The 23,034-nt window shown below is 40.9% G+C and overlaps 1 protein-coding gene across 2 annotated transcripts in view; it reads left to right on the top strand.

Annotated features, from left to right (window-relative positions):
- LOC113947672 (tropomodulin-2) overlaps positions 1-21,632 on the top strand; it is a 33,709-nt gene extending 12,077 nt beyond the window's left edge. For both annotated transcript variants that reach the window (XM_027644493.1, XM_027644492.1), the window contains exons 3-10: positions 308-464; positions 10,912-11,034; positions 11,570-11,656; positions 14,303-14,433; positions 15,061-15,168; positions 15,442-15,585; positions 15,911-16,055; positions 18,170-21,632. In XM_027644493.1, coding sequence (XP_027500294.1) covers positions 308-464; positions 10,912-11,034; positions 11,570-11,656; positions 14,303-14,433; positions 15,061-15,168; positions 15,442-15,585; positions 15,911-16,055; positions 18,170-18,204 — 930 coding nt within the window. In that variant the 3' untranslated portion in view covers positions 18,205-21,632. The remainder of the gene's footprint in view (positions 1-307; positions 465-10,911; positions 11,035-11,569; positions 11,657-14,302; positions 14,434-15,060; positions 15,169-15,441; positions 15,586-15,910; positions 16,056-18,169) is intronic.
- Positions 21,633-23,034: the final 1,402 nt, after the last annotated feature.

The following is a 23,034-nucleotide window of genomic DNA, read 5'->3' as shown; positions in this document are numbered from 1 at the left end:
GAGCAAATGAATAGAAGGAAATGTGTAAAAGATTTACCTGGACTGCAAACTCTGTGGTCTTATGTGTAACACAAAGGACTCTGATCTTAGTTCTTTGATGCTGATTGTAAATGTGGTTCATAAAAATATTAATAGGTGGTAAATCAAGAAGCCTGAACAATATACTGGTTTTCATGGTTACATTTAGGTAAGGTGTGTTATTGCTGTCGCCAAAGAGCATCATGCAAAGAATGATGGCACATAAAAACTGACAACATTGAGATGAAATTTGGAGCACTGTATGAAACTGCCTCCCTCTCCTCCACAGAATGCTTTGCTGCCAGCAGGATTTCGGCAGAAGGACCAGACCACTAAAGCTGCCACAGGCCCTTTCGACAGGGAACGCCTGCTCTCGTACTTGGAGAAGCAAGCGCTGGAGCACAAAGACAGAGAAGACTTTGTGCCATTTACAGGGGAAAAGAAAGGTACCGTCCATCTTCATGTCAGTGTTGAGTGATGGACTGTCTGGTGCCTGGCTTTTTTGTGGAATACACTGGGACAGAAGAGGGGAACGCTGTTACTGAGCAGGGTGAGGCTCAGGAGTCAGACCTAGAGCTGTTGTGGCAGCAGCTGAAGGGATGGTTTTATTTGCTGCACAGGGGTCTGTCTGACTGCTCTGGAGTTACAATGGCAGGTTTGATGGCTTGTCAGTGGCTGTGGGAACACACACAGGCTCCAGTCCAGCAAAGGGCTCAGTCAGCAGCTCCCTGGGCAGCAAATCCCTCTGTGTGCAGTTAAGCATGGACAAAGGTGCCCTCACCAACCTCACAGGGACTATTCCCATGTTAACCATTAGGCCCTGCAAGGGTAGTGCAGTGGGGGGGAGGAAACATATAAATGCCTTCCTGAGTAAGTCTTGCCTACAATTGCTGTAAGTAACAACTCAGGGAATAAAGTTCCACAAAATAAGTATTTTTCCACTTGTTTACTAGCACATCTGGCAATGCTATTCATGCAGACAGTTTCCCTGCTACCCTTGTCCTACAGCTCCAGGAAAAAAAGGGGGAAACAGGAAAACCTAATTTGAATAATTCAAACTTTGGTAGGATAACCTTAGGGCAGGAACAATCATATTTTTTAGCAAACAATATTCCTTTAGCCACACTACCTCCTTTTCCTCTTTGGTAAAAAGTGGATAAAAATGCCTACCTCAGGCCACCCCTTCATTCAAGAAGGAAATTCCTATGCCTGGGTCCATTTCTGGCCATTATTTCAATGGGTTCTGCTTAAGGGAAAGCAGATATTTCAAGATAGTCAAGGGCAGCAATTTTTACTTTATGTACCATTACTAAAGATGTAAAATGTTATTTACATAACATTTTGTGGGCCAGGAGTTGTTACTGTCATTACATTGTGTTCTCAGTCTTTGAAACAATGGTTTTAGACAAATGAGATATTTTTCAGCTAGATCTGATGTTATTTTACCATGCAGCATATTCTCTAAGCTACTTTTTTGTCCATCACAATGTCTGTGTTCTGCTCTTCACATTGCTGATTCTGGGCCCACTGAATGCAGTGACGCTGCAGAGATCCTGCCAGTAGCAGGAGTGGTCAAGCACATCCTATGCAGAAATGGAAGTGGTTTATTGTAGTAGGGATTTATTATCAATTGTTTACAGTCTCCTACACACCACTGTGTCAAGGCAGTACAACTCACCACTTGCAGGTCTCTGCAAATACACAAAACTCAGGGGTGTATGGAATTAAATATACTCATAGGACTGGCACTTGATCTGTACAAAACAAGTCTCTGTATTTTCCCTGACAGTGTTACTGTGTGTACTGGCCTATTTATTCCATTTCAGTTTTCTTTTGAGAAAGCTGAAGCAGTATTATTCCTACATTTGCTTCTAGGTGCCCTTAAGGTGCTTATTAGTGCAACTTATTAATTCCTGGTGTCTCCAGTGTGGAAATACCACTGCTTTGCAAACACAACCAACCACACGTTTCACTTCTCCCTCAGCTCAGAGTGAATGCAGCTCTGCTAGCATTCTAAACTATTCTTAATTTGGCTTTTGATTCACTTTGTTCATTTACTTCAAAAATTACACTTTCAAGAATTATCACAATTATGAGGTTATGACAGAATTTTAGGCTAAAGGAATTATTTCGTTAATTTCTTCTATTCCTGGTACAATACAAATTTCTGACAAAATCCTCAGAATTGTCTTTAGCAGATTAAGTCAAGTGAGTGTTCTGTGATTTCTAAAGTAATTTTACAATTATAATACAAACACAAACAATTATACTACATTTCCTTTGAAGTCAAAGGCCAAATGCCCTGAAAACACCCTTTGTAGGTTAGAAATAACTGAATTAATCTGAGATCTGATGAGGTCCCCTACCTTGACAATTGAGAACTGATGGACTGCACAGTGTCATTTTCTTGCTGCTTTAAGGGAAATAACTGACTTTGAGAAAAAAGCTGCTTATTTTGAACTTGGCATATCCTGTATTGGTATTTGAGTTTATCTCCTGCTGCCCCTGGCTTGCTTGGCAGGAGATGTCCTACAGGAACACCACCAGACTTCCAGCACTTGGGCTGCACGCCATCCTTTCTTTGTTCTCCTTTCTCCTTGCTCTGCACTGCAAAGACTTCATGCAGAATCTGAGCCTTATAAAACATATAACTGAAAACTCCATCTGCCAAATGTACTGAAATCTTCCCATGGATTGTATGATGATCCTGCTAATTGGTTTAATCTGGTGAAATGTGATGAATGTTCCACAAAGTCCATGTGTGGCTGTCTCTGGATCTTAGAATCCATGCTTTTAACTGCAGTGTTACTTATTTTGACACTCTCAATTGAAAAAAAAATAACAACAGAATGGCTGTATTAAAATATTAATTACTTGATTTACATTTATAAGGAGATATTTTCTATGAGAGGAAACAAAGCAGTCCTGCAAAGATGTTTTCAAGATATGATACTACATGCTAGATGGAAAGTCACTATAATTAGAAAATAGTTAGTATTCTTCCAAAGCTCAGCAATTAGTTCAGGATAAATAATTTAAATTTCTGAAATATATTCTCAAAAGAATCTAAAGAAGGATCTCTCCTGAGGAAAATCTTGTTCCTCACCTTCTGTTCTCTAAGGTATATTTACAGCTTGGTAAATATTTATATGATTATATTATATAGATGCCTGTTAAATGATTTATTTATACTGTAGAAGCATTGTAATGTAGCCATACTGTAGATAGCCCCAAATTAATTTGATACTATTTCTGCAGTTAAAAATTAAATTCTTGAGCAGCTCAAAAATGCATCCAGTTGTGTATGATTAGAAATGGGAGGTGTTGTGTACCATTTGGCACTATTTACCAGCTGAGCATACTTGTGTGTCAGTAGGATGAGAATATGCCAAGTGTTGTTTCAGCTTTTGTCAGTGTTTTGTACCATGATGTTTGTCTGTCACTGGGAAATCATTTATTTTTTCAAATTACGAAACTGGGATGCTTCTGTTTAGTGACATTTCTACCAGTTCCTACAATTTTCATGCAAAGTTGAAACTATCTTGAAAATCCAGTGATGAGTGGAAAAGAAGGTGGCATTTAAAATGTCCTCCTTCCAGAATAGTCTGTGATACATCATTATTTTTTATCTACTGTATCTATCTCTATTTTTTTTCTCTGTTGCTGTTAATGTTTTATTAGAGAGTTCTTGACCAAAAAGCAATTCCAAGCAGCTGCTGAAGGACAAAATTCAGTTGCCTGTGTTGGTCTCTATATGGTGAACAACAATAAGGTTTTGATTGTCCTAGAAAACAAGCCAAAACAAATTCCAGAGCTGACAGGGATATCCAGAGTGGTTAAAACACAGGAAGTGTTAAATATGAGCCCAAGATGGAGGGGTTGATTATGCAGGGAATTGCCTTGTTTTTGATTGTAATTGTGGTTTCAAGAGGTTGGAAATATTTGGCAAAAACAATCGAACGTATGGCATGCATTAGGGTTTTGGCCCTCTGCCACATTGCAGCTGGGTAACGTACTTCATTAATTACTGTACAGAAAGGCTTTAAGCTTGTATGGGATAATTCTCGAATTTCAATGGAAACCCAAGTTTTGCCTGAACCAGGGCCAGAACGGTCACAGGCACACCCGAACTTGCCATCAAGAAACGTTTTCAGGCTGCTTTACCCCACATCCTCCCCAAGACAAGTCTGGGCTGGGGACTTCATCTGAGTGTCCCCACAGCGAGTGTTTGCTCCCACTGTGGTATGAAATGATCTGGTGGCTTTCAGGAACTGTTGTGCAACACAGCTGTTTGTTATTAGTGAGCAGTGGCAGTACAGGGAGTTAGGGCTGATAACTGGGGCCATAGTGATGGGCAGCTTGTGAGTGTTTATTTGGTGTATTTCTGGATTAGCTCCTACTTAGGATAGATATTCTAGAAATCCCTGCATAGAACCTGATGATCTACAGAAGTTATTTAGGCTGACCCACTGCACTTAACACATACTGGATCAGCTGGTTGTCAGACTTCCATCACTTCCATCTCTGTATCATTTTCAAGTTCATGAATGGTCCAGGAATTAAAAGAAAAGGTGAAGAAAGTAAGAGGCAGTGCAGGCACAAAATATTCAAGAGCACAGTCAGCACATGTTTTCTCTCATGGAATGCAGTGTGTACATCTGACCTCAGTTAAGAGCTGAGTACTACTGTAATACAAACATCAACTGGGAACAACATCTCAGTTTCTGTTTTGTTGCAGGGGTTCTCTTAACTACATGGTATTAATGAAACATAATTAAAAAAAGTTCCTCAGTTGTGAAATATCATTAGATATGAAAGGTTGCTATCAGGATTGCTGTTCCAACCCTTCACTACTGCCCCTGTTTTCTTCAAGGTCTTCTGCTCCCTGCCAAACCATTGCATTTTGGATCTGATCCAGTTCTCATCAAAGTCATGGAAAAACTCCAGTGGATTGGGCTATTATTATTTGTGACTGGAAAGGGAAGTGGAACATGCTTGTATGTGATTAAATACTAACATTTTCAGCCAACTGATAATAGGGAAAAGGAAGAAAATAAGGATCATTAAACCAGAGAACTTTTGGCCAAACCCCTGTTTTCAGAGACCATCTGTCTTGCATGTGGTGCTGTGCCAAGCAGAGTATCAATATACAGTATTAGTAATAATACATTTTCAGGTTAGAGTATTAGAGTAGATGCTAATGAGTTCCAATTCCAGTGTCTCTAACAGACTTTTTTCAAAGGTTAGGGTTTAGTGTAGAGACATGGTATCTTTCTTGAATTGCCAAGGCAGTCTTTTCACCCCCAAAGCTGAAAGGGTTTGCTTAAATTTTTGCCACCTTCTTCCTGTTCTTTAGGGCTTACATTTAGAGCTGATCTTTGTCTCTTAAGGCACTGAAAGTGTTGCAGTTGCTGACAGTAATGCCTCTAGCCAGTGCCTTTCACTGCTTGCTTTTGTGAGACCCTGTTTTAGTTGCTCATGACTTTGCCAGACTTGCACAGTTCACACTGAAATTTCCCATGCTGAGAGGCTGCCTCGAGTTGAATTTTTGGAAAGTGTCAGCAAAAAGGACTTAGCTGTTTCCAAGAACAAGATTAGGAGAAAACACATTGTTTTATCCATCTAGAGTAAATTTTTCCAGCTGGTTTTTTGTGACCTGCAGTGTCTCCATGCTTTGAAGAAGGGACTTGAAATATGTGCCCTTGCGAATCCCCAGGGAAAGACACTCAAGTTTGGCATCTTCAAAATGTTGTGCTTTCTTGTACATCCAGTTTGTTATGGTGTTCTCCAAATAGTCCCCCTGCAGTGTGTTAGTCATGTCCTCAGAGCTGTGCAGACAGCACATGTGACAGCCCAGCAGTGCCCAGGGAGGCCTGGTGTGGCTGGTCAGGGGGCACTGGGCTGTGCAGGGTGTTCTTCCAAATCTGAGAGGCCACTGTCACCCCAGGACCAAGGGCAGGGAGACTCCCTCCTGCTCTGACAGTGCTCTCCTCACTTGGTAAAGGAGAAAAAGAGAATAAACAGCCAGCAGAGAGGCTGGTGCAGAGAGGTGGAAGAGCCTTTTGAGGAGCTGTATAAATATTTCAGGATGGAGGACTTGATGTGGCAGCTCAAGGGAAAGGAGCTGTAGGAGAGAGCAGTGATAAGGGAGAGAGGGCAGAGGGAAAGGAGGTGGTGGGAAGGGTCAGGATTCAGTAAAACCAGGAGACACAAAGGATGGGGAAGGCACAGGGGGCAATGAGGTAAGGAAAAAGCAGAAGAATATGTGGGATGGGAGAAAAGAGGCCAGACAGGAACATAATCATTGTGTGGAATATGGCTCTGCCCAAGTTTCAGGGCTTTTTGGTGTCCAGGAGAACCTGAAGCACAGTGGCACAGTTTGACTCTCTTCCTCCTCTGCCACCATTCCCCATCAGACCTAAGAGCTTTCTGCTCTGTTGGTGACATGGGAAATCCAGGTGGTGATCCAGAGGACTGCTGTAGGACTGCATACGAGCTGTTGTTATAATCCATGTGAGGCTCTGATGAAATTCTGAGCTTCCTTCTGTTGTAAAAAATATAGGTTGGCTTTTATTTTTATTTTAGAAAGCATATTCCTCAGGAGAATTCTTTAAAAGATATTGCTACTGTGGCAGAATCACAGCATGCTGATCAAAGTCAAAGATGCTGGTGCAATTTAACTTCCTTTTTTGTGTTTATGCACAACAGATTTAATAACTTTGGAAAGCTTATCTTTGCAACCTTCCTATTCCATTATCATAATTTTTAAGGCATAGAATGTGCTGACACTAATCCAAGAGTAACAGAACAGCAACAATTACAATACTGCATTTTTATTACTACTAATTTTCAGCTTCACTCTTATTTGAACTTGGCATGTTTTCTTCTTCACTATATAAGTTTATTCTTGATAAGAGTTAATTTAGCTCCATTTTCGTAGATTATTTGTAGGGAAAAGTGTAAGTAAGCCTCAACAGAAAATAATAGTGCAAAATGGAAAAAGTGAATCAGATTTATGCAAGGCAGATTTCCAAGATTACTGAATTTCACTTCCAAGGTCAGTGTAGCATTCTGTAATTGAGAAAAAACAGGCACTCACTGCAGTCAGTGATTCATTGAGAAGTAATAAGTGGAACCAGATCCTTTCTTGAAAGTACAGTAATCTGAACTGCAGTTTATAGGAAAAGAAAGTACATAATTATTTTACAATTCTAGCAGAAAATGTGTTTGTATTATAAAATTAAGTAAGTATCCTTAGAAAAATTGATGTTAAATAAAAGGGCATTTTTTACAGCTCATACAAGTGGGCTTATTTCCCATTACTCTGTTCTTTATCAAGTTTTGGCTTGTACAGTTTTGGCTTGTATAAGGTGGGAATAGATACTAAGTATTCATACTAAATAAAAATGGTGGCAATTTGTATTTATTCATATAAGTCTAAAGACAAAAGAAAAAAGGAATAGAGAAGACATACTAAAAATGATGTTCCAAATACTGTAAACTATAAATGAATGTGAAGTCCTCAAAACTGGACCAGTCCTTTAGACTGGACTGGCTAGTAAAATCCTACCAACTGCACTATTGAAATTCCTTTTTTTCCCCTCCTTATGTAACAATAAACAAAAAAACTTCAAGAAAATACACTTGAAGTAATTCCCTGCTCAGTTAATAGATCTTCCTATAGATGTGCATGTGTGGTTATGTAGATAACTATTACTGAATGAAGAGATGAAGTTAAGGATACATCTCATTTCCTTGCCTTACCTTGACATTGCTTCAATGAGGGCATTTGCACAATGCAGGAAACCAGACATTGCTGAACCAAGTGGCAAAATTACATCTATGGTTTCATGATTGTACCCAGTGTATTTCCTTTTTTATAGAGAGTTTGTTTTCCTTTTGCCTTCCTCCACATTTCTATGTGTCTCTGTATTTCTTTTCACTGAATCCTTCTTCCCTCTGGTTTTCAATGGATTTTTTTTTCCATTTAGCCTCTTTTGAGTGAAACATGAACGGTTTCATATTTCAGTTTCAATGGAGGTTTTGCAGTGTGTGAAAAGGAATAGGTCTGTTGTTAAAGTGAGCCAGGACAAATCTCTGCTCACTGCACCCACAGTCAGAAAGTCTCTGGGTTATAATAAGCTACCTCACTTGTCACCCAGGTCACCCCAGACACTTATCCCAGTTTGACAGAAAGAAGGGGAGAATTGCATTGATGTTTGGTTAAAATTTCATGTTAAAAAAAGCACTTTGGATTCCACACATTTTGGGTTTCTATGCAAAAAAAAAAAAAAAGTATTTTAATACTTAGTATTGTTTTACTGGAATTGAACTTTGTTTTTCAGTTAAAGAATATATTATTTTTGTACATAAGTGTGGTTATATTTGTGTTGTTAACACCAATGTAACTCCAGTTATGTATAAACAGAATTTTTGTCACTGTGTTTTTCACTGGTAGTAAGTTAAACTATTACTATTAAGACTTAGCACAGAACATTAGCATATTCTGGGGGCAAAATGTAACACAGCCAACATTAATTGTGTCACATAGAACACTAAAATACAGTGTGGCTATAAAGAGCACCAAGAGCAGCAGCCTTTCTTCATAAATCTCATTTTAAAATAATAAAACCTTGCTATTCTTCCAAGGCTTCTTCCAAATAATAAATTTTAAGTTGGACCATTGAAATGAGGAGGCCACAATCCATATTTTATTTTGCAAGTGAGTTCCACGATGGCAATGGATAATGAATTTACAGTGTATGGATGTGGGACTAGAAGAGACCTCCTGCATCTTTAAACTCTGTCCTTAAAAAATGAAGGAAAACTGGTTGGCAGCCGTGTATAAACACGGACACGCGGTTTTGCAGCTGGTGGACAGGTAATAAATTCCTAGTAACGTGCTAAATGCACAAGTTTTTCTAACCTCCATCTGCTGTGCTGCAGCATCTCTTCACAGTGGAATGTTCTTATCTAGATAGCAGTAAAAAGAATATTTTTAAAGCACCAGCAAGGCCCACATATATTAAAGATATATATTACCATCTTTGACATGACCTTGCCCCTTTAAATATTTCATATAACCAATAATAGAACTTTTTCTCTAAAACATTTGCCAGGAATGCTTTAAATGAAACTATCATTGGGAATCATACACACATTTAAAAAGAAAGGTTTGGGCTGTCATCCAGGAATTACATATGCCTGAAACAAATGTTTAAAATTCTATTCCTATATATGTGAACTGTACAGAAAAAGTATGAGCCCGTACTGGTTTCCATTACCCCTTGATTTCTTGCTGTGCAAGATACTTGGCCTTCACACATCCAAAGTCTATAGAGAAAGACCAACTACACTACATGTTGTGTCCAGTTTACACCAGACTCAAGGTCCTGTGTCCCCTTCACAATGTTCAGTGTGAAAGTACAGACTTCCGTCAGTATTTGTTAAAAGTGTGGCTGGGTTGGGTCTGTGAAGAATCACTTACTGCCTGGTGGAGAGGTTTTGTGCAAGCTGTGACTTTGGAGATAGTTGTTACAGAATAGTAATATCAGTCAGGATAAAAATCAGTAGGATTCCCTCAAAATCTCAACCAACCTACTGATTGCTTGAAACTCGTGTGGAACCACCAGTATTCTGAAAGGAAAACACTTTATAGGCAGTACTCCTCACTATTGATTGTTTACTTGGAGAGTCTGATTGATTTTGGTCTTCTAGCTTCCGACATAGTAATGAGATTTTTTCCTTACATCAAGCTGGCATCAAGTTAAATCTTGGTCAGTGGTGTCTGAAACACTTCAGATTAGGTGATAACACAGAGAGAGTCTGAAATCTTAACACCTGTGCTGCTATTAAAGCTAGAGAGCATGGTTAATCTACCTTTGCAGAGTATTTCTCACTCCAGATTTCCACTTGACTTCTGTTTGATATGTCTGGGATGGCTGTCCTTGATTCCTGTCATCCAATGCATGGTGAAAGTTAAAATGATTCTTACCTTTGGCCCACAAAGGCTTTTATCTTCTTGAAGCATTTTCTTAAAAAAATTACTTAAAACATTGCATGAAAAATATATCGTGATACTATTTTGTCTTTCTACATAACCTTCTGTCCAGTTTTGTACTCTGAAATTATTTAGCCTTGGTAAAAATGTCTCTAAGGTAAATAATTTGAATACTACATCAGTAAACCTTGCCAGAGTTTCAGAAATTTCCATCAAAATTTTTTCCTGAGCTTACTCAGTGACCTCAGTCACTGACAGTACAGAAATGGCTGTAGACAAACTTGTATGAAAGAGACAAGTGAATTGGTTTATTACTACATGTTGAGTCTTTGTTGGGCAACATGTGGTTCACTTCAGACTTTTCAGACCTGCACAGATGATCAGAATAAGGCTATTTATGTGAATGATCATCAGGAGACACAGAGGAAAATACTCTGGAGAAGCTGAAAATGAAACTGAGTTACTGGAAGAGAACAGGTTTGCTGAGCTTTCAGGATCGTATATGGAACTGAAAGGTTCTTGCAGGGGAATGGTTTTAACTCCTCCTAGTGCCTAATTTAAATATAAGGATAAAATTTCTGCAAACTTTTTATGTAGACTTGATTCTGCCTATTTAAGGGCACAGGACCTTCAGAAAAATCCCAGCTGTAACTGCTCCTGAGAGCAAATTCCCTAAAATAACAATCACCAACACAGAGCAGAAGTCTACACCTTTTATTTTTAGACTTATTAAGATCCTAGTGGAGGATAGCATCAAGTAAGAAAGAGAAAAACATGCACTTGATAATATTTTCAAGCAGTTCCACTGTCACAGACCTATTCCCATCCCTGCCAGGAGGCAGAGGAGTTGTTCCAATAATTCATTACTAACTCTGGCTCTTTTCTTCTCTCAGGAAAAATATTTATCCCTAAAGAAAAGCCCGTAGAAACCCGTACGGAAGAGAAAGTGACCCTGGATCCAGAACTAGAAGAGGCCCTGGCCAGTGCTTCAGATACTGAGCTTTATGACCTTGCAGGTGAGACAATACATAGATATGATCCTCTCACACCTTCAGTTCTTCTTTGCCCAGACCTGCCACCAGGAGTGTCTCATGATCACCTCTCAAGTCCCTGCTGTTCCTGTGGGTTGAGTATTAGGGAAGAAAAATGATTAGGAGTGTAGCCCTGAAACAAGTTACCCAGAGAGATTGTGGGATTTCCATCCCTGGATGTTTTCAGGATCCAGCCAGACAAAGCCATGGCTGACCTCATTAATGTTGGCAACACTCCTGCCTGAGGGGGAGGCTGGACAAGATGACCCACAGTGGTTCCTTCCAGCTGGCGTTTCTTGAAGTGTATTGTACATTGACTCAGTTGTTCAAAAATCTATATTGAGAATGTCTGCATTGCCAGAGTTTGAACCCCTAAAGACTCTCCCTACAAGCAGGCATGACTCAATTACTATTTTATAAAGGGGGTTTTGTTTGGGGAACTAAACTACAGATATTTTTCTGAAGTCTGTGTTTCTGCCATTAACATTTGTGTCCTGCCTCTGGTATTTAAACATTTCAGCTGTTCTTGGAGTGCACAACATGGTCAACAACCCAAAATTTAATGAAGCAGGAGCCCGCAGTAAAGATGGAAAAGGAACAGTGAGAAGTAAGCAAGCAGATTTTCTCTTGTGGGCTGCATGTCATCCTTAGGGACTTTTACACCTACGGGCCTGGTCAGTTGGTCTAATTTAGTGTAATATAACTGTGCCTAACCTTAATTGATCTAATTAATCATGAGAGGTAACTTTTTAAAAGTAAATACAATCTTAAAGTCCATTATCATGACAACAGTAGTATACAAATAGATCATTCCTAAGGAGCTTTGTTTTCCTAGAGAGCAGTATCTAGCTCTGCAGAGGTGCTTGAAAGGATGAGAGTATTTAGGAGGCCAAGACATATATATTTCCATTCCACTTCAGTTCGGGCAGCAGGCAGAAAACAGAGGGAGCTGCAGCTAAGAGTTGGCCACAGCTCAGGCCAGGCCATCTTGCTACGAGTACCTACATTGACACAACTGAAAAATGACTTGTAACCACAGGGCTCAAATGCATCAGAGTCCCTGGCAGAGTCACATCTGTGACCGGGGTCACCTCAAGCTGCATTCACAGGGAGGCAAAGACTGCATGGATGAGCTCCTGCCTCGACTGCTCTCTCTGATTTCCCACCTCCACCTTAGCCCTGTGGCTGTGGATTTAAACGGTGCCTGTTCTGAGGCTCCTCAGGTACATGGGAACCATAATCATCCAGGAAATCCCCCAGCAGAGACAGCTTCGGTTACTAAAAACAAATCCAGAAATGTTTGCACTAAATAAACAGACCTGTGGTGAACCAGATCTTAGCTCAACAACCCCACAGGAGGCTGGATGGGGGGAGAAATGGGTGCGTCTGAATTCCACGTTTTTCTTGAGAGCTGCCCAACCTTGATCCAGAACTTGTCACCTCTGAGCTCTGGGATATCAAATGGGCTAAACTTTGCTTTTTAACACAAAATTGTGGAATGTCCTTTCTTAGGGAAACTACTAAAAAAATGCTTGCTTTTTCTAAGGCCGTGAGAACAGCAGCTATCTTTACCAAGGACTTTCATTTCTATCTTTCATTACTAAAGGGGAGGTGGGAAAGTAGACAGGAGACTGTGTCACTTCATTTTTCTCAGGATTAGGCTGCTCTACAAGCCTCCCCAGTGGGGCCCTGTGTGAGCTGCCATCTATCTCATAACAGGCAACTGCATGCATTACTAATCCTCATAGATTTCAGAATATTTTTGTTGTACTGAGTCAAAAAGTCAGCTATGTGAGTCAGCTAAACTATGCTCCAATCACAGACTTAAGAACCAGAAAACTACCGTCACATCACTGTATTCCTTGGTCCAAAAGCAACACCTTTCCTTAGCCAAGTGAAATGCTGCAGTAAAAGAGGGAGACATCTCAAAAGTTGCCCATCAATGTGGCAAAACAGCACTATGATTAAAGAAACAAGAAAAACTCGTGGGAAACAACAAGAAGTAGAAAATGAAAATTACTACTAACTCTAGAATGAGTACACTGTGATGTCTAACCTGAGGACAGGGTGCTTGTCTCTCCCCAGCTCCCAGTTTGAAAGGCTGTTCCCACAAGTGCAAAAAATGCTTTGCTTTTTTTTGTTTCCTTTCTGTCCTTGCATGCAAGGTAAATTCTCTCTAAATTTTACCTGTAGTTTTCAATTCCCTGCTCCCTAGGAAGGCTGGAGTGTTATTTGGGGATATGTGAAGTCTCTCAGGGGACTAGTAAAAATAAAGTTTGGTGTCAAAGGGAGCAGCTCAAGGATTCTGTATGACCATCTCCACTAAGAGTATGAGTTCTAAAAAAAGATGTGGGGTTTTTTTGGCCCGTGACATGGCATGAACTTTACCCATAGCACTGAACAGCAATGCATAGTACCCTGAGACTTGAAACAAGCCTTCAAAATCTCTCCCTGTCTGCAGCATAAAATACAAGGGTTTAAACATACTTGTGGTCAGCAACATATTCCTTTCTTGCCTCTGGTGGCTTGGGTGGTCAAGGTTTATAAATTAATCTCCATGACTACATGCGTGGGAATTAGAAGTACTAATTGTGTTCTAAGCTATGATTTTTATGCATCTCTGGGAACATTTATAGCTCATAGCTTCCAGCATTAAATACCGGAGTTCTGTGAGCATGAACACTCAAAAGATTTCATAAATCTTGGTGCTGGCAGATGGGCTTGCTTTTCATGCTTTGATAGTTTTATCATTTAGAAAGTGCAGATGTTGCAATTTTACAAGAGCTAATTGAATTTATAGTAAGGCTGATAGTATCAGCTGAGAGAAGGAAACTGAGGGGCCTCCTGACCATGTTCCTTCATGTTAGCACAGTCTGTTCATAGGTGCAGGGATGTTTTCTTGCTAATGTCATGGGCAAGTTTTGAGCACACCTTTTGTTACAGATATTAGACAAAGAACAAAGCAGGCCTTGCAGTATATTACATCCTATACAATAGTCTTTACAGCTACTTTGGCTCAAATTAATTGTATAGGGACTTCTGTACATAAAGGAGGAATTTGCTCATGATGATACTGCCCAGCCTGTGACCACAGCCTCCAGTGACATGTTCTGGGGCCACAGAAGGTGCAGTGGGCATGGCAGGGATAATGGGGCTAATGCTGCAGTACAAACCTAAATGGGAATTGAGAAGCCAGACTGTTGTTGATGGTGTCTGTTCCTCGGTCAACATTTCATGAGATCTTGTGTTGCAGATGTGGTGAAAGGTGAAAAGGTCAAACCCATTTTTGAGGAACCACCTAATCCGACCAACGTGGAAGCAAGTTTACAAAGGATAAAAGCAAATGATCCTAGTCTCACAGAAATCAATCTCAACAACATAAAGGTAGATGCTGTGGTTTCATTTACGTCATCATAGGAGGATTTATTCAAATATTTCCAAAGCCCTTGCTTTTATCTTCAAATTTTGTCTCTCTTTACTGTTCAGAAAAAGCAGGACACCTTGTGAAGGGATGTGGAAAGAACTGTTGTAGAGGCTCCAAGGTCATCAATTCCTGATATTGAATTAAATGCCAATTAAAAGCCCAAGGGGTGACTCCCTTTGGCTGCCTTTCTTTAGCAGATTGTAAAGCAAGATATCTCATTGGCACTATTAATCATCACTGGCCAAATTCAATTAGCCCACACGTGCAAATTGAGGAGGAGCTGGCACATGGAGACTGAACAACCAGCAGCAAAACAGGAAAGTAGCTCAGAGATGGTCACGTGCTTGTGTTGGCCTGACCCAGTTACAGGCAGCACTGACATCACAGCCCAGCACAGGCAACCATGAGGCTCCAGGGGCCACTGTGTGCAGAGGAGGCTCTGTGAATTGGAAATACTCTTAAAAGCATCAGGGATGTTTAAATTGCGTAGACTGTGGTTATTAGGCAATCAGTCTGATAATAATTAAAATCAGTGTCTAGCAATGTGACTGGCTTTTCTAATTACTGGATTTGTCTTCTTATTATAGAATATTCCTATTCCAACACTAAAAGAATTTGCAAAAGCTCTGGAAAGCAACACACATGTGAAGACATTCAGCCTTGCAGCTACTCGAAGCAATGACCCTGTAGCTATTGTAAGTTTAAACACTGTTTGGAAAAAAAAGAAAACCACAACAAATTTTGAGTAGGTCCATGTCTGCTTTAGGATGCATTCTTCATTTTCTCTTGCAGAATTTCCCTGTGACTATGCAAAGTGGAAGTGTAATCTCTTCTGATCTACCTCTATGTTCTTCTAAGCATATTTATGTTTTATTTCTTGTTGGTCCTAAGCTATGTTTTGCAAATTCCCTGTTATTCCCTGAAACTCTCCAGATGTTATCTCATGCTCCTGCTTTTTGACCCCTCAGGCATTTGCAGATATGTTGAAAGTGAACAAAACACTGAAGAGTCTGAATGTAGAATCCAACTTCATCACTGGAACAGGGATTTTGGCACTGATTGAAGCACTGAAAAAGAATGAATCCCTAACAGAGATTAAAATTGACAACCAGGTAAAGAGAGACCACTGAGGAAGTCCACTTTTGTCTCCCTTTTATATGAATTCCCAGAGGATTCTCCTAGGGGACTCTGGCAAAGTCAAGGCAGCCTCTGTGGCTCAGTTATTCTGCAGCTCATGTCCCGTGCCTGTGCAACCAAACAGTGGAAAACTTCTAAATAAAAATAGCCAAAGCCAAATATAAAACCCAGAGGAAAATCTCCAGGGACGGGATTCTCTTTGTAGTTTGCAGCCCAGTGCTGAAATACAACCACTTTCTCTCTCACATGAAAACAAATATTTTCTTTTCTTTTGGGGGCATTTCACCACATTGCCAACAGAGGCAGCAGCTCGGGACAGCTGTAGAGATGGAGATTGCCAAGATGCTGGAGGAGAACTCAAGGATTCTCAAGTTTGGATACCAGTTCACAAAGCAAGGTCCAAGAACCAGGGTAGCAGCAGCTATCACTAAAAACAACGATCTGGGTAAGGTGCTACTACATTTATTCATCGTTTATTTATGTGAGCCAAGCCCTGACCTTCCCAGACACAACTTTTCCTGTCTGTACATAAGGTTGAATTTTGACTGTGCAACATTCAAGCTGCTGTGTGTGAGGGGGGAAGCACAGCCCCAGGGACTCCAGATAGGCAACAGCAAAGATCTTACTGTGATTAGAAGCCACTATTCTCCTCCTGCTCCTTCTGGGAAGGGGAGTTACTTCAGCCTTTTCCATGGAACATGCTGGATTTCCAGCTGCTCTATCATCTGTTCTGGCCCATGAGTGAAGAGCCAAACCCCTCCTGTTTGTTCAGTGGACACAGAAGTCCTGGCTTTGTTGCCCTGTCCATGACTGGCCAAGCCTGCCCAGCCAAGGGAACAAAACAGACTGTCCTGCCTCTGTGACCAAGTACAGCCAAAGACAATAAAGCTTTGCAAGTTCTGCCTGAGCATGACACGCTCTGCCCTGCGTGCTCAGAACACAGAGTGAGGAGATGACAAGGCGGATGTAGTTTAGAGTAAGGAGGGAAAAAAAGGAAAATATTAAACTATGTGTTTTTAATCAATTCTACTTCAAGCTGGGATGTCAAACCATGATGCCTTTGCAGGCTTCAGCTTGGGTTTCTTTTTGTGGGAACTATGATAACAGCTGAGCTAAAACCTATTTCTTTCACACATACTTTTGGGGTTTTGCAGTTTTAATTTTTAGGAGTACCTAAGCATTCCAATTACATACTATTGGTCTTGAAACTCTTTAGTGAATGCTATTAGAAACATCTCACCTAAAAAGAGAGAAAGACCCTTTTTTCCCACTATTTTACCAGTTGCCATTAGACTTATGTCCTAATCTTCATTTTCCTGTGTTTGTATTGTATGGCTTTGTTCAAGATTCCGTAGGACAGAATTCCTTAAAGGATTCAATAAAATAAAATAGATGAAGCAACAAAACACTGAAAGCAGACACTGATGTTACACTGCAGGGTTTGGCATAATGCAGTCTGTTTGCCAAGAAAGCACTATGAAATAAAACTCCTGATAGTAAAGTAATGGGGACGTTTGTAGTAATATGTTGTTGTTATTGACTTTCTGTAGTGGAGATTCATGCAGTTTTCCTGCTTTGTTCTGTACTTCAGCCATTTGATATCAGAAACAGGACAGGACAGTTTGACCTGACACTAAATTTTGTACCACACAAAAGGAGAACCTCACTCATCTTATCTGGCCAAGTCAGAAAACAGTACATTTTATTAGAGTACGGAGTAGCAAATACTGCTCAATAGACCTGCTCTATTCCAGGTGTAATGTATCCTAAGTGCTGTAAAAATTCACATGGGGCTGCTTGTCAGAATAATCCTGCCCATAACACAAAGTTTCCCACTCTGATTTGCTAAATGGCAATTTCAGCCTATGTGGTTTCCAGTGAAACTCCATAGTAAATTAACAACTTACTCCCAGATCATTGATGCAATCAGATCATGTGAAGTTTAAACAGATAATTTAAGGTCCAATATGATATTTTCCCTGTTGCCAATATTCGCTGATACCAGTACTTAAGAGTACTTCAGATTATTTTCTAAAAGGATATGATTGTTGCTTACCTATAGTACACCCTGTGCAATTACAAAAGTTATTAATTTTTGATGCCTAAAGCTTAAATAATCCAGAGTGCTGCCATGCAGACTAGAGCAGACCAGTATCAATTTATCTGGAACACAGTGCTCTTTAAGAGAACAATAAAACTTAAAAAAATCCAAGTGAATCCATTGGAAGGAAGCACTGGAAATGGTGATTTCTTCATAATCTAAAATGATCATAATCTGATTTTTTAGCTCAAAATCTGATTTTTATAGAAAATGTATTGATATGAACACTTGGTGAAACTCTACAGTCTTGTGATATAGAAAATGCAGCTTAGGCACAATTGTTTTGTTGGGCATTAAGATCTACTAATTATGGTATTTATGGACATAATCCTGCTGAGTATTTCTTAGAAGCTCCTTCCTTCTTGTCCATGTTACTGGGAAGGGAGTGTGTCTGTGAGGGAAGTCCTTAGACTCTCAGGAAGGCAATAATGGTTTTTTTTCTTGTTTTCCTGGTCCAGTTCGTAAAAAGCGTGTGGAAGGAGAGCGGCAGTAGCCACATCGTGGAGGATACAAGCCAAGAGTGGAGGCCACCACCAACTGCAGTCTCAGAGTGCTCACTGGTCCGAAGGGAAGGCACTGGAAAACCATTACTGTGGGAGTTGCTCATTTCTGTTGATGTCTCCTTCTAACCTTGAAAACAGAGGCTGTTCATTTTCAATTTTCACGGTTAATTTAATTCTTATGAGAAAGGTTCATAGGTGGTTTGATTTTAATGAAAACAAAATGGTTTGCAATATCTGAAGCCAATATGCAGCATCTTAACTGTGTTGCTCAGCATAACACATAGTGACTCTGACCCTTATTTTAGACACTTTTTGATATGTTAAAATATGACCTTGTGTATGGATAAGGGATTCTCTGCTGAAAATAGAAATTTTAGGGCCAAGTTCTGCAATGCCTTATGTTTGTGAATAATCCTGACTTATGTGTATAGTCCTGCTGAACTGAATCCTGCCATGAGCTGCTCCCAGGAGTAGAACTAGTAATGCCAGTACAGGTTTGCAGGTTCACACCCTTGATCTTCCTCCTGCAGTGGGATCTGGGCAGCTGGAACCACACTGGAACAGCACCCATCTCCCTTGTTGGGTCTCCACCCGTCCAGCTCCAAGTGCAGGATCACGCCTAGACGTACAAGCATTGTCAAAGCATACTTGTTTACATGAGCTTAGGTTAGGTGGGTCATTTTGCAACGTTACTCTGATGTTTTTTATCCTTACTCCGCATTGTAAAGTAATATTAGTGCTGCCAATTGAATGTTTTGAGTTTTTTTCTAGGCCAACGAGTTTTTGTTTGCTACTAGAATGCACAGTTTACAGCTAATCTTAACCTAAACAAGTATTCTGAGCAATATTTGTTTTGCTTTGAGCCATGAGTTTGACTTTTTTTAGTTCTGGTATTTATGTCCATTTGTTAGTATTATAGAACTGTTCTCAGGACCTTTTAGATAAAGATTAATTAAATATTTAATCCAGGAGAGCCACTGTGCTACCAGGAAAAAGCATTAAAGGGGTAGTTTTGACAGCTACATTTATAGGCTGCAGTTGAGGTTTGTCCCTATATCACAAGGCACAAGGGTTTTTGTGTCAGTGCTTATCTGAATAAGGGCAGATTTAAGCATATGCACAAATGCTTTGCTAAATCAGGGCCTTAACTCAGATGCTGGACATAATCCTAACCCAGTGGATAACACTTATGAAGCAGCAGCTAACCCAATGCTCAACAGCGTTGAAATTTTAGTGAGAATTCAGTCTGGTGTTTCATTTTGTGTATTTTACAGTCTAAAACTATTCTCTGCCACTGTTTTATCACTGCCAACAGTTGACTGACAGCCAGAGGTTCATTTTGGTTACGTGTGTGCATGCTATAAGAGCTAAGGGACACTCAGTTCAGGTGTGTCACACATACCAAGGCTTCCAGAAAGGGGCAGAAATGCACCTGGGGCTGGTGCCATTACCTGGGACACACTGGCCTCTCCTCTGAGAGCAGGGATGAAGCACTGCTTCCTTGGGACAATGCTGGAAGTCACAGTCGCTGCAGCTTCTCCTGACCCAGGGGGGAGAGCTGTGAGACACTGTGCAGCTGGGCATCCAGGGATTAGAAACAGGGGGAGCCCCAGGAGCAGTTGGTAAATGCTTGACACACTTCCCTGAGTGATGTTTTCATGACCAGAGCTGGAGTGCAAACTAATAGGATGAACCCTCTCTCTGTGCCTTTTATAATGGAAATGAGTAGGCCCAAGGCAACACTCTTTCTGTTGGATACTGGGGTTCAAAGTAAATACCACTGGTGTAAATCCTACTTAAAACAGTTTGCTAAAGTGGTCTGCTGACCTGGGATGTAAAGTGCAGTAGCCACAGTTTACTTCCCTGGGAGCTCCCAGTCTCTACAATTTCCTCCACTGCTTCACTTCCTCAGAATAAACTGAAAGCTTTGCTTTGCAAGTAGAAAACATAACACACGGGGGAGTCATGCTGAGATTTTCCCTGGATCCATGCAGGATTGGCTGTGAAAAAATTTGATATCCCATTAAAAAAAAATTACAAGTCCTGTAATACAGTAATAACTCTGCATGAGTTTCAGTAAAGTCCTTAATACCCATTTGGCTTACCAGGGGAATACTGGGCTTTTGCAGCATCGAGTTTGATGGGTAGGAAGAATCCTTATCCACAAAAGCTAAAGATTATGTTACTGACAAACTTCAGTGATAGGAATCATACTGCCCCTAATTTCTTCTTCTTTTCCTTTGATCCAACCAGGGGAATCCCAACTATCAATCACTTTTTTTAAGATTTCTTTTTAATGGTTACTTTTTTTTAAGGGTGGTACGTGTTTAAGGGAAACAAGTGCAATCCATTTCTAGTCTTCATTGCCATTTAAAGTGTTGGTATTTGCATGCAGCAGTTTTGCAAAGGTGGATTGGTCTGACTGCTTCATGGTGTCTGCAGCATGTCACCTTGTATAGCTTTGCCCAGAGCCACACGAGTGGTCACAGAGCCAGGTGGCTCCATCCACGTCAGCTACAGTTTTCCATCATGGACCAAGGCACCTGGCTGGGGAAAGCCCTGCAGGCTCTCCATCCCTTCACCATGTTTCCTCTGAAGGGAGGATTCCTCAGGCACTCTGAGAGGATCATCTCAACCAGCAGCCCCACCACGTGCTCGCAGACAGGGCCTGGAGCTGTGCACGCCATGGCAGGGGACCTGGGAGGTCAGGCTCCTTCCAGCCTGCATGAAGAGAACTCCTAATCCCTGGCCATTTTCTCCAGGCAGCTGCTGCCAGCCCTTTTCAGGGGCCTCAGTGACCAGGGACATCTTTGTCCTGCCTCTTCTGTGTGCTCCACACAAGGGCTCGGTTGCCATCGGCCTTGAGCATCACCAGTCAAACATTGCAACAATATAAAGATCTGTTCAATGCAACAACAGCACATGATGGTGATGCTTGAAGGCAGATTTTCATACTAATATGGGATTATTTAGCTGGTTAAAAATCTCTGCAACTAACATGAAGGGGGGCAGGATGTGACTAGTTCTTTCATATCCTACTTTCAGGCAACATCTGGCATTGTCAATGCTGAATGGGGAACAGGGACAGAAGAGCCCTTTTATCTTAAGCAAACATTCAGGAGTAACTTTGACTATTTTTGCACATTGCTTCTCGTGTTGACTGCTTCAGTTTGGTTCGTATTTTTTATACAGTTTTTTCATGGAAAAGCTCAACTTTGTGCGTGTCCTAACATACATGTGAAGTGTAGTGTGCACTGAGGACTGTATGTGTACATGTATAGATGAAGATGTTATCTGGAACAAAAGCAATTGCATGCGCACAGTGTGGTGCATATTACTCAAGAGGAAGAGAATTATCACGCTATGTAACAGTGACTCCCCAGCATCGTGGTTTTTCTAAATAAATCTTCATAAAGGATTTGGCTTTTGCAGTTTCTCATGGGTTTGTGCCTTGAATCAAGCCTCCCTTGATGCTGTGACATCAGATTAAGCAGCTTTCTCCACTGTGGCTCTTGCAGCTTTCACTCATCTGGATTACCTGCTAGGTTTCACCTTCTCTTCCCCCCACATTACGTGCTGGAGCTTTGTGAACAATGACTGTGTGCTCAGAACCACAACTGGGAGCAGAGAAACCTGGATGCTCCTCACAGGTTTAACAGAAGCTCCCAGGTTTACAAATGTCAGTCTATGGGGCCTGGTGAGATGCATCCCAGAGTCCTGAGGGAATTGGCTGATGTAGTTGCCAAGCCACTCTCCATGATTCTTGAAAAGTCATGGCCATCAGGTGAAATCCCTGGTGACTCAAAAAAGGGAAACTTACTTTTAAAAAAGGGTAGAAAGGAGGACCCTGGGAACTATTGACCTGCCAGCCTCACCTCAGTGCCCAGGAAGATCATGGAACAGATCTTCCTAGTAGTTGTACTGAGGCACAAGGAGAACAGGTTGGTGATTGAGACAGCCAGCACAGCTTCACTCTCAGCTGGTTTGCACATGACACCAAGCTGAGTGATGTGGTTGACACACGTGAGGAACAGGATGCCTTCCAGAGGGACCTGGACAAGCTGGAGAACCAGGGTCCTGTGAACCTCATGAGGTTGTACAAGGCCAAGGGCACAGTCCTGCAGAGAAGGACCTGGGAGTACTGGTGGATGAAAAGCTGGACATGAGTCTGCATGTATTTTGAAATTGCGTGACAGCACAGTAACAGATCTCTGCAGGCTGCTGTCTTTTTTGAAGTATAAAATGAGTGCAATTTATAGAAATCTGCTGCCATTGGGGCTCCAAAGACTAGATTTCATGTTTTCTTCATCACTAACTCAGGGAAGATAGAGATTTCACTGTTTTGCAAAATTTAGAATCCAGTTTAACTGTGTGCAGTTGCAAGCATAAAAAACCACTATTGTCTGACCAGGATCCAAAACATAGCAGAAACATCATATCCAATTACCCCTCCTCAGCTAGCTTCTACTTGGAAAGCCTGCAAAGTGGGCTTTCTGTGAGCATCAGGTAGAGAGGTTTTTGTATTTCCTGCCCTCTGTTTTCCACACAGTGTCTCAGCAGTTTTCCATATGGCACCTCATTAGAATTTGACACCAAGAACTTACACCAGTTTCTTCCACAGTATGCACAGCTCTAAAGCTTCAAGGACTCAAGTGCACTGTGGAGTGCCTGAAGGCATGACCTGAATTAGATGGTCCTAAGAATCTATGTTGCATGTTCAAAGATGCTGCAAGATACACATAACCACACATGCATAAGAATAATTGAAAAGGAAATGTCAGAACATCTCCCAATAGACAATTTGCTCTCCACAACCCCAG

This window comes from Corapipo altera, unplaced genomic scaffold (genome assembly GCF_003945725.1).
Source record: "Corapipo altera isolate COAL_440 unplaced genomic scaffold, ASM394572v1 50, whole genome shotgun sequence".
NCBI lineage: Eukaryota > Metazoa > Chordata > Aves > Passeriformes > Pipridae > Corapipo > Corapipo altera.
The sequence above is the reverse complement of the archived record's forward strand: the minus strand, read 5'-3'. Positions and strand labels throughout refer to the sequence as shown.